General features: G+C 36.9%; 1 protein-coding gene across 1 annotated transcript in view; it reads right to left on the reverse strand.

Annotated features, from left to right (window-relative positions):
- vipr1b (vasoactive intestinal peptide receptor 1b) overlaps positions 1-10,502 on the reverse strand; it is a 72,978-nt gene extending 62,476 nt beyond the window's left edge. The window contains exon 1 of the mRNA XM_082183283.1: positions 9,922-10,502. Within this exon, the coding sequence (XP_082039409.1) occupies positions 9,922-9,978 (57 nt within the window). The 5' untranslated portion in view covers positions 9,979-10,502. The remainder of the gene's footprint in view (positions 1-9,921) is intronic.
- Positions 10,503-10,864: the final 362 nt, after the last annotated feature.

A 10,864-nucleotide genomic window follows, 5' to 3' on the forward strand; every position in this document is an offset into this window, starting at 1 on the left:
ATTTCATCTTTGTTTGATGGATCTTTAGGCCTCTCTCATTTTTGCAAATCTTTCCACAAAAACACTCTCTTCTCGTCAACGTTTGTCCATTGCTGTTGTTCGTTAAACTTGTGTCTGTCCGGCTGGGGTGCTCATTCTCCCCCCCTCTCGGGCTCCCCTGGGGGTATATCTCATATGTTTGTTCCGTAGCTTCTTTGGGTCCTCCTTCACAGGAGGTGCGGTTAGGGTTGCTGACCCGCGCCGCCCCGGTTGCAGTCTTTCCGGGCTGTCGTCTGTCTCTCCAGCTGTCACCAGCCTATTCCTGGTTGTCAACCAGCCTGTTCCTGGTCGTCACTGGTCTTTCCAGTCTAACAGTTGTACTGATACATCTTCTGATGCAGTTCTAATTATGTAATCACTAATCAGTCATCATTACATTAGTTTAAGCAATTAAAAAAGTGTATCCCTTGATTCTGATTGTTCAAACGTGGAATCCTGTAGTTTAATATAATGATAACTAAACAGCATAACTGACCAATTTTCATCATAGCTGTGTAGTTTCATGCCTCTCGTATCATTCTGTCATCATTTATTTCTAATCACATAATAAAATAATTAATCTCATATTAACATTTTATGCCCATTTCTTAATTTATCTAGAAAGTAGATGAAAAATAAGCAAGATAAAAGATCAGCAGGTCATTATTGTAAAACAACCCCCTTCAGGCTGGTACGAGACCTGATCAGTTTATTTCAGCTGGATGCACGTTATCCCTTACATATTAACGGTTTAGTTTGTCGTATCAACATAATACGATCCAGCTCAAATCCGCAACTAATACCACTAAACACAGCATGCAGGGTTGTTACACACACACACACAGCTGAGCTGAATAATGAAGTCCTGTGCCTCAGATGACTTATCAGAACATCTGCTGACCTCTGGGATGAACCTGCTACACTCGTTCCCGAGCCAGATAATAGTGCCGCTCTGCTCAAGCCTGTTAGTGTAAATGCAGACAGCAGCAGATTTTGCACAGAGTGAGGAAGTAACAAACAGCAACTTGGCAAGCAGATGTTCTGTAAAACCGTCTATTGTAGTGTTACAGAGCTGGCAGGGGAACACAGATTCTTTTACAACTTAAAGGTGATGTGTGTAATTGTTTTGAATATACTGTCTGGATTGATGCTTCACTTTTGGTGAGCTCAAGTACAAACAGGCCATATGCCATCCATATGGGTGATCTGCAGTATTTATAAACTCCAGTTTTATGCATTCACAGACAATTCAGTTTATCACTTTGCTTACGGCATAGAAGCCACGGCACACTCTGTTATTTCAAAATCATGACTATTTGGGAATACTTAACAGTATTTTGGCAGTTGTAATGTGCTGCCAGTGAACTATTTATTTTTATTACCATGACTGCAGTTGATGAGAACAGAAATATCAGGTAACATTGGGACATGCACTTTTGTTTCATTGCCTCTCAAGCTAAGTGCAGTTGGACAGTTGTCATGGCATGTAATTTTACTGTCCAATCTCTTCTCTTATATTTTCTACATTTAGATTAACACTGATTTTGTCAACAGCGTGGTGGTCATACATTTATTTGATCGAATTGTGTTTTAATTTTTTTGCAATAGCAAGTATAAGTGGTAACTGGCCTGGTACAGCGGTACAGTTTTTCTCAATCAATTTGACATATTTCTCCAAACTCAGGTCCCTGCTCTCATAACAATGAACACAGCCAAATAAAAAACACTCTTACCTTAGCCAAACAGTTAAACTTTACTGCAAAATAAAGAGCTGTATTTTTTATTGGAAATGCATTTATTACTATTATCAAAACTACAGGTGTGTTCTATATTGATTTTATAACATATTCAGGAAAACTGCAGTGGTTTAGGTTGGCTTTTGAATTTTTTTTTAACACACAAAAACACTAATGAAAATACGGTTATCATTAAGTTATTCAATGAGGAGTTTTGTTATATATGTTTTTTCCCCAATTACATACACAAACATGCAGCAAATCACTGAACTTTATTGATCACGCCTCTAATTCACATCAGGCCAGAGCAATTCATCAACATCACAGAATATATTCTTATCATGCATCATGGGGGAATTTTTTTTAAAATGTTGAATCCATGGTACTTCTGCCATAACATCTCCACAGGCCTCTTCCATTGTGGTTGGTGGCACTGTTTAACAATGACATGCTCTTATTCCATTGAAAGCAAACTTGGTCATCCTGAGTCTGAGGCTGTCTCAAAACTCAAATGTACATCAGCAATCATAATATAGTTCATAAATACTCAAAAATATAGAAGTTGAATGCCATAGCAACACTCTGGTTCTGTTTCCTAGCTTCGCTCAAGAAGAGGCCACGAGTTATTATTACATGGTCACTTGGGTGATTCCACATTCATTTGAAAGTCTGTACCTTCTACATCTCTTCACTCCTCTTTTATCCTGCTGTCCCCTTTCTTTCTGTTCATGTCTTATTACAATTTCTCCTCTTATTCTTTCCACTACATCAACACCTCCAATTTTCCCATCTCTTCTCCTTCACCTTTATCCCTATAGTCTATGCCCTCTCCTTCTTGTAATCCCCCTTCTCCTCTCCCCTCACCTCTTTCTACTTGATCCACTCTTTCTCTTCCTCTCATTACATCCATTCCTTAACTCTCTCTTTTTTGTATAACAATGTTTGTTACTTTTGAAAATAGATGTAATAGTTAATGCAATTGTGATAGCTGTGTAAACAATTAGAAAAATTGAGTTTTGTTTGTTGTGTTTGGAAAAATGGTAAAAAAAAATTCACATTTGAGAATTTTGTACACAAAGTTATGAGAAGATTGTGCATATAATTTGTAGTCTGTATAAAATGAATGAAAATGTACAATCTGTTTAGGACATTTACAAAGTGTTCAGATCACTGTGTTAATTTGAGAGCAGTAATCTTAGTTTGGAGAAATGTGTCAAATCCTTTGAGGAAAAACTGATATGTTGAAATAAATATTGTATGTATATAGAAACTACATGAAATATTATTTTAAAAATAATTTGTTGTCAAGATCATTTAAAACTTTTTGGCAAAGCATTCTCAGTAGCCATTTAACAAATTGCAAAAAATGAGGTGTCAAATATTCCTAAAGTCAAATATGAAGGGTCTTCTTACCTACAATTCATTTTACAGTCTCTATTAGTCAGAGCATAATCCAGAGGAAACGGCTCCATAAATGTATGATTAACAATGAACAACAGATGAAAATCAGTAACTGTTTTATAACTTTAATAATAATAATAATAAATCTGCATCCACGCCACTAGGTGTCAGTAAAAGTAGATGACTGCAGTATTGATCAGTGCAACATAAACAAAAATTACTGAGTGCACATGTAAGGTACGCAACAGGTTTGGAAAATTATTCTCATATATTGTTTTTCATATAAGACTACTTCCTCTTAGTTCTTATTAGTTTACAGGATTAACTTTTTCATTGTCCAGATCATTGTAATGAAGTAATGAAAAAGCTGTGATATTCTTTATGATAGTTTCAAAATCTTAAAGAAGCCTGAAATAGGGATGTCCCAGTCAGGTTTTTTTTGTGCAGGGTCAGGGGCTCAAATGTAAAAAAGGGGTATATTTCTATCACAATGGAGTAATTCCAATACATGAAGACATTGGTAAATGTAATCATCTGTTACAATGGTAGATATTTTTAACAGACTGTGTGGTCACAATTATGAACATGGGACTACTGATATAAACTTCTCGTATATGATGTGTACAGTAAACAGAATAATTGCTACAAAAAGAAGATAAGGTTAGAAAGCATAAAGCTCAAGGTAGCCTATAAGAATGCCAGTCTGTCAGCAAACAGCAAAAACAATTTATTTTGAGTGATTCCTTACAAAAGTGTGCATGCTAATCACGGAAACTTAAACGTGCGTATGTGACACGTTCAGACATCATTGGTTCTCGATCATCACACACACACATTTAAAGGGGTCATATAATGCCATTTTTGTACAAGTTAATATGATTCTTTAGGGTCTAAATGAAAAGATGGTAATATACTTTAATAAAAAATTCTCACTAGTATTGTAAGAAAACACAAATTTTACCTGGTCAAAAACAGCTGTTTTCAGCACGCCATTTAAGTGCATGTGTCTTTAAATGATAATGAGCTTTGCTCACCCCGCCCCTCTGTTCTGTGGGACGTTTTGACACAAAAGACAACACACGTGGAGTGTTACCTTGACAACAGTTGAGGGTATATTTTGGAGAAAGAATGGCAGCGGGAGTCTCTGAGGAAACATCTGTGCAACCATATCAATTTGAACCGGAGTCAGACCCGGAACAAGATGACAGCCCCGAAAAAGTTCGACAATAAGGCTCGAACAGGACGTTTCTGAATGGTTGGTTAATGTAATGTCACTTTGATCTATCTTTGTATGTACTGGTAGAGTAGTGAGGTACGAACGCTATGTGTTTACTGATGTATACGTTAGTTCATTGACAGATTGATGTTACAGCTAATGGTCATGAAAAACTTTTTTTCCGGTAAATGTAGGCTTGTCAGTGACGCCTAACGTTATCTATGCAGTGTTAGGTACAACTGTCAGGGCTGAAGCACTGACATGAGGTCACGGCAGGAATGTTTCTTAGCAAAACCAGCTTTATACTGACCCTCGTTTCTAAAGCAGTCTGGTGAGAAATGATTCGCGCAAACATGAAAGCATTGACTTTGATCGTGGGGAATATTCCCTTCGAAAACAAAACTCAGCCACTGCGTCTTCAGCGGTTTGGATTTAGGAACATCAAAATGACTGCTGTGTTCGTTATTACACCCAAGAACAGAACACCACAATCGCTTAGACGCCATTCTGCTCCAGCGTATCAACAATGCGGACTATGATGACAGCTCGCTCAGGGCGGGTCTGTGTTGAAACGCTGCTGTCAATTAACAATCGTGGGAGGGGCGTCTGACCGTGTGACGTCACACGGTCAGACGGCTCGATTTGAGACAGGGGAAAATATATAAGGAGATTAAAAAAAAAACACTGGATGGATTTTTATCATTATATGATGGTTGTGTACAGGCACTGCCAACACACACTTCAGTACAATCAACTTGTAAAAGTGCATGTACCATTATATGACCCCTTTAAGCTTCTTCTTTTCCTTTTAATGGCGAACCTGCTTGAAGGTGCATATCGCCACCTACTGCACGACACCTGTGTGACATAAATATTGGATAGGGTTTAGGATAGCCGATATCGATCAGTTAAAAAATCGTCCCGAAACCAATCCTTGAGATCATTATAGTTCATGTTTTTTCCTTTAATTTCTTAGATGATCTGCCAAATGTACATTTTGTCTAAAACAGCACTTGATTTCTGCTGAATGATTAACTGGAATGATCCTGATAAATCTCGTCAGATGATGTCACCATAACTCACAAGCCACAAGGGAAGCCAACAAGACCAACACAATGAATGCACAATGACCCAGCACAATGAAATCAACAGGTAGGCCTACAATCAATCACTGGTACACACACATCAGTGGATGAAACACTGATCAGCCCATCTTGTAAGTGGTCACAGCACACAAAAAAATTCAAATGCCAACCTTAACCACTGCAGTTTTCCTAATTCTGCACACTCGCTGCATGCTGAGATTCCCTCTGTTAGGGTCTTCATGAGTTTAAACTCAAGCAAGTGCTGCTAGTGTGTCATGCAGGTTACTTTGCGGGTGTTCAGAGTGATTTAGGGTCTTATTATGTATTCTGTTGACCACAAAAATATTGTTGCTGTCAAGAAGTTCAGAACTGTACTATTTATGAGCAAAAAGGAGAAGAGGAAAAGCAATATAAACCTGAATAAACGGGAAATACATCTGTTGCACACTCACACACTGCCGTAAGTGAAAACCCCACGTTAATCACTCGGCAGACTATGCAGAGCAGAGTCATAAATGACCACCCCAGAGACAACCATAAACTTCCTGCAAACGCATCTGCTCTGTGTCACACCAAGAATTTAGATAAGAGAAGATTTTAGGGATTTTTCTGCCGCTCAATAAAACTGAGGACCCTCGTCCACTAAAACATGTCAGTTTTTGTTATTATAAAACTTTTGTATAAGACTGAAGCATGACACCAATGTTTCGGGGGAGTTTCCAGCAGCTGTTAAAACGATTTCACACCGACAAAACCTTTATAGTCAAAGAAAATATGTCAACAAAGCAGCCTAGATGAGACTGACTGGCAGAATCACATAGGAATAAATTAATAAACCAACAAATGAACAAACAAACGAACGAATGAACAAATGAATGACCGAGTGAACTAACAAATGAATGAACGAATGAACAAACAAATGACGAATGAATGAATGAATGACGGTTGGATAGATAGATAGATAGATAGATAGATAGATAGATAGATAGATAGATAGATAGATAGATAGATAGATAGATAGATAGATAGATAGATAGATAGATAGATAGATAGATAGATAGATAGATAGATAGATAGATAGATAGATATTTGAGCAATCAATCAATTACAATTTACAAACCTGTGAAAGTAATCATTGGATAATCAAAAAGTAGTCAATTAATATAAAATGTAATCACATAATATTTAATTCATTTTCATCAAAACATCTACATTACTTATTGCTATAAACTGAATATCGTTTTTTAAATATATGATAAATACTGTTTATGTTTTTATTAATTGTTTTTTTGATTATCAAATTTTTGATTCTTCTATCTATTCATCCACTTGTAATTGATCACTACCATTTTCTCATCTGATTTATCGATTTCTCATTTCATTTATCAAATGATTATTGCCTGGCACATATGGGTCTCCCAGATAGATAGAGCAAGAGGACAACCTGAGAAAGACGGAACTCTAAGTGAGTGAAAAGCACTGAGCTTTCTTATTTCACACCTGAACAGTGCTATAAATATAGTTGGTATAGAGTACAGACGAAGGACGTTGTCATGGTGCTTAAGCAATAGGTGTCTCACATCTCTTCTTCATGAGTAAGTGAGGTGGGCAGACAGACCGGACAGAAGAGCATTATGAGGTTTTGGGTGTCGAGTGGGAGTGTTCTTGCATTGATGATGCAGTCAGAAGACTTGAGGAAATCTAAAGCTACTTTCTCTCCAGTTCTAGCACTAGCTCTTCAGAGAGTAAGTAGCTCTTATCATCTGTCTGGAAAACTTTCTCCACGCACACAGTCTGCTGCCTTAAGCGTTCGTTTCCCGCGGTTAGAATTGTGAAGGAATGCCTGAATTCAAGTGCAAAAAAGCAAACTTAAAGAGAAAAACTTAAGAGAATACTTTTATCAAAATATAAATCTAGTTCTTTTGATTATATCAAAACAGCTCCAAGAGACAATGCATAAGAAACAAAGGAACCAAAATATTCTTCTTCTTTTTTTTCTTTTTTTTTGCAGTAAACAAGCCTTTTACTGAAGGCACAGTTTTGCATCAGGAATCTTGTGTGTTGCAACAAAACCTCATTATCATGATTCATACACATCTCCAGCTGTGAAACACCTCATTTGTTTCCTAAAGACTCTTTTCTTGACACAGATGAGCAAAAACAATTGAAAGTCATAACAATTTGTTTTGTACTTAAAATTAATTGTGTTATAATGTGTTCTTCAGATAAAGTCTTCAAAAATAGTCTTCCTAGGCACAATTTTAATGATATGTTCTTTAAGCCTTACTCTTTGAATGACTTAACTTCATAGATTATCCTGCGAGAATAAAATGTATAGTAAAAAAACGTATGGAATAATGGAAATAAAATGAAACAATCAAACTTTGTTGAACTGTATTTACAGGACTCAAATTGTATTGCTGCAGATATCTACATAAATTGCTTTACATAATGATTAATTTATTTGTCTTTAAAAGTTTCCCTCAGGATCATTAGAATTCAAAGTGTAAAGCACACATTCATTTGTCTTCCCTGAAACTGAGTGTCAAGATTATATCAGTTTGAAAACCAGCTCAGTTGAAAGCTTGTTGATCTTAGAATAAAGTAAATTAGTGAAGAAGGCGGTGCATGTAGCCACCATCCACAAATACAACTTACTAACACTGTTAAAAAATAAAGGTTCTTCATTGACATGATTACGTGATTTCCATTGCACAAAAGGACTTTTAAAGTGGGAAAAGGATCTTTAGATTATTAGAAAAAAAAAGATTCTTTTTTTAACTGTTCACTGAAAGGTTCTTTGGGGAACCAAAAACGGTTCTTCTAAGGCATCGCTGTGAAAACCGTCTCTTGGAACCTTCATTCTTAAAAGTGAAGTTTCAGTTCAAATGTTATGATGTTACATCATTTGGGAAACAGCTGATAAGAGCAGGAAGCTGAGGTGATGCCATCTATATCCAAGATAAAACAAATAGCATGCCAGCAACAAAGCTGAATCTATCACAGTCCTCCAAAAGGTAACAATATGTTTAAACTTGGACCAGAAAATCCACATCTTCTTTATACAGCTCAATTACATGCTGATAATGTGACTCAAGTGAAACAAATACATTTCAAACAACACTTAAATAACTAACACATCTTTTCCATTGCAACCAGCTGCTTTCCATCAAATGTGAAACATCCACCAACATGCAAGTCAACCTGAATTCCCATGTTTGCTGAAATAAACAGCAGCAGGAATGTCTTCTAAAGGATGCTTTTAGCTGATGTTTGGTACATTTTATTCCAGAGTCAGTACCAAAATGTCTTTTCATTCAACTTCTGACATGGTGAGAGCGGCAGAGACCACTGCCTTTATCAGAGATTCAAGAGGGTGAAGTGTGCTAAAAGTGCAGGTAAGAGGCTTTTATGAACACTGAAGTGTATGATTTACACTGTTAGTTAGTGAATGCTTCGGTTACAATTGCCATGTGTATCATAGCTGAACCAAAACTGTGTGACATTTTGGTTTTGCAAAGTTTCATTTTTCACGTTGTTTCCCCCCTGGTTTTGCTAAGTGCCTAATTTTGCCCTTAATATGGAAATGCTTTTGCTAAGTGCCTAATTTTGCCCTTAATATGGAAATAGATAGATAGATAGATAGATAGATAGATAGATAGATAGATAGATAGATAGATAGATAGATAGATAGATAGATAGATAGATCCCACTTCTATAGAATCCTATAGCCTACTACACTATAGCTATAGCGAGAACAATAATAAACTAATTAACACAATAAAAGCTATTTGAACAAAACATTTATTCCAATTAAGATTCACAGAAAAAAGGGGACATTTCATACAGTCGATGTGCAAGTATTCGCAGAGATTATGGAGATTGTTAGTGAATGCGTAAAAACCTTTGAAATAGACGAGTACAAGGTGGGAAACAAAAACCATGACCCCAGCTCGCGTGCGTCAAAAATGTTCATGATTAAAGCCATAATGATTTTTAAATTTAATTAAATTCAAGTCATTTTCTGGTTGATTCCTCGCTATCTGGACAGGTGCGTTCACTCCTTCTTCGAGGTAAAAAAAAAACCGAAAAGAAAAGAAAAAGTAGTAGGCTAGGCTATTTTAAGATGCATTGTCTTAAAAACAAAAACAAATAAGCACGTGTATCTGACGGCTATATTTGCTTAAGTCAACACTATCATGCCTTTATAAAGTAAAAGATACACGTCTCCTTCACTCGTCCCAAAGCGCTCACCACTGTAGTCTCTTGAATTAAGGATCCAACTTCTCGGTGTCTGTCAGATGTAGGCTATCATGGTTTTTACTAAATATGCGAGGTAGCCTACATAACGTTATACCTAATGGATTTAAAGTTAACATGCCAACGGTAGCCTATACTGACTGTAATGAAACAACCAACTGTATGCTATTTAAAATACAACAAAAGCACAAAAACAAATACTTACCGAAGAAAACACGCAGCTCAGCTTTAAAGCCAATAAAACCAATTTTGAGGAGTCCATCGCAGGTGCGTTTTCTTCCGTGAATGTTCGATTACCGTGAATTGAAAAAAGAAAAACTTGAATCCGTAAAGTTTATCCTGCTTTTAAAAAATAAAGTAAATCAAACGTTAGCTGTCACATCGGACACGGTGTTGGCAGATGAGTAAAACATAAGTTCAGATGAGGGGACATCATCATAAGTGCCCTGAGTGAGCAGTCCTCCGGGTGAGTGGCTCATTTCGCCGCACGAGCTGCTGACAGTTCAGCGACCAATGAGCGAATCACAATCAGAGCACGAGAGGAGCTCCACAGCTTCACATGCGAGATCTATTGACAACACACTCAAGACTGCATCACTCTTGTTCGTCATCAGCTTACGACTGTCTTTGTTGCGTTAGTGCGAAAGCAATAGATGAAATGTCAAGGTCTATGCTCTTTGTGAACACCTGGCTACAGAAAATGATTCATGTGTGCGCTTGTTTGGTTTTGTTTAGTTGCTTTTAAATACGCTTTAAAAAATACAATAAAAAATTGAACTGCGTGTTGCCTGAACTGTGGAAACGTCGATTGGTCGATGAAACCTGTTCAAAATATCACTGCACAGTTACCGTAGCCGTTCCTTTTGCTGCTGTTTTCCCTATTTTGCTGTACAGCAACGTTCTGTTATGCCATGGGATTATCTTCTACATGCAGGATGTCATGTAATGAAATTGTTTATTTTCACAACAATATAACAGGCGCAGGCCTGACGCACAACTTTAAGGAGTAGGCTACGGAGAGAAAAAAATATAGCCAATTTTTAGGTTAAAAAACTATTAATTGCCAATAGGCCTAATCATTTAAGGGGAAGGAGACAATTCCAAAATTAGCTCTTATCTTATGGTTTGCGCTGTGTTTTGCTGTCCAT

The sequence above is a fragment of the Leuciscus leuciscus genome (genome assembly GCF_965113295.1).
Source record: "Leuciscus leuciscus genome assembly, chromosome: 11".
Lineage (NCBI taxonomy): Eukaryota > Metazoa > Chordata > Actinopteri > Cypriniformes > Leuciscidae > Leuciscus > Leuciscus leuciscus.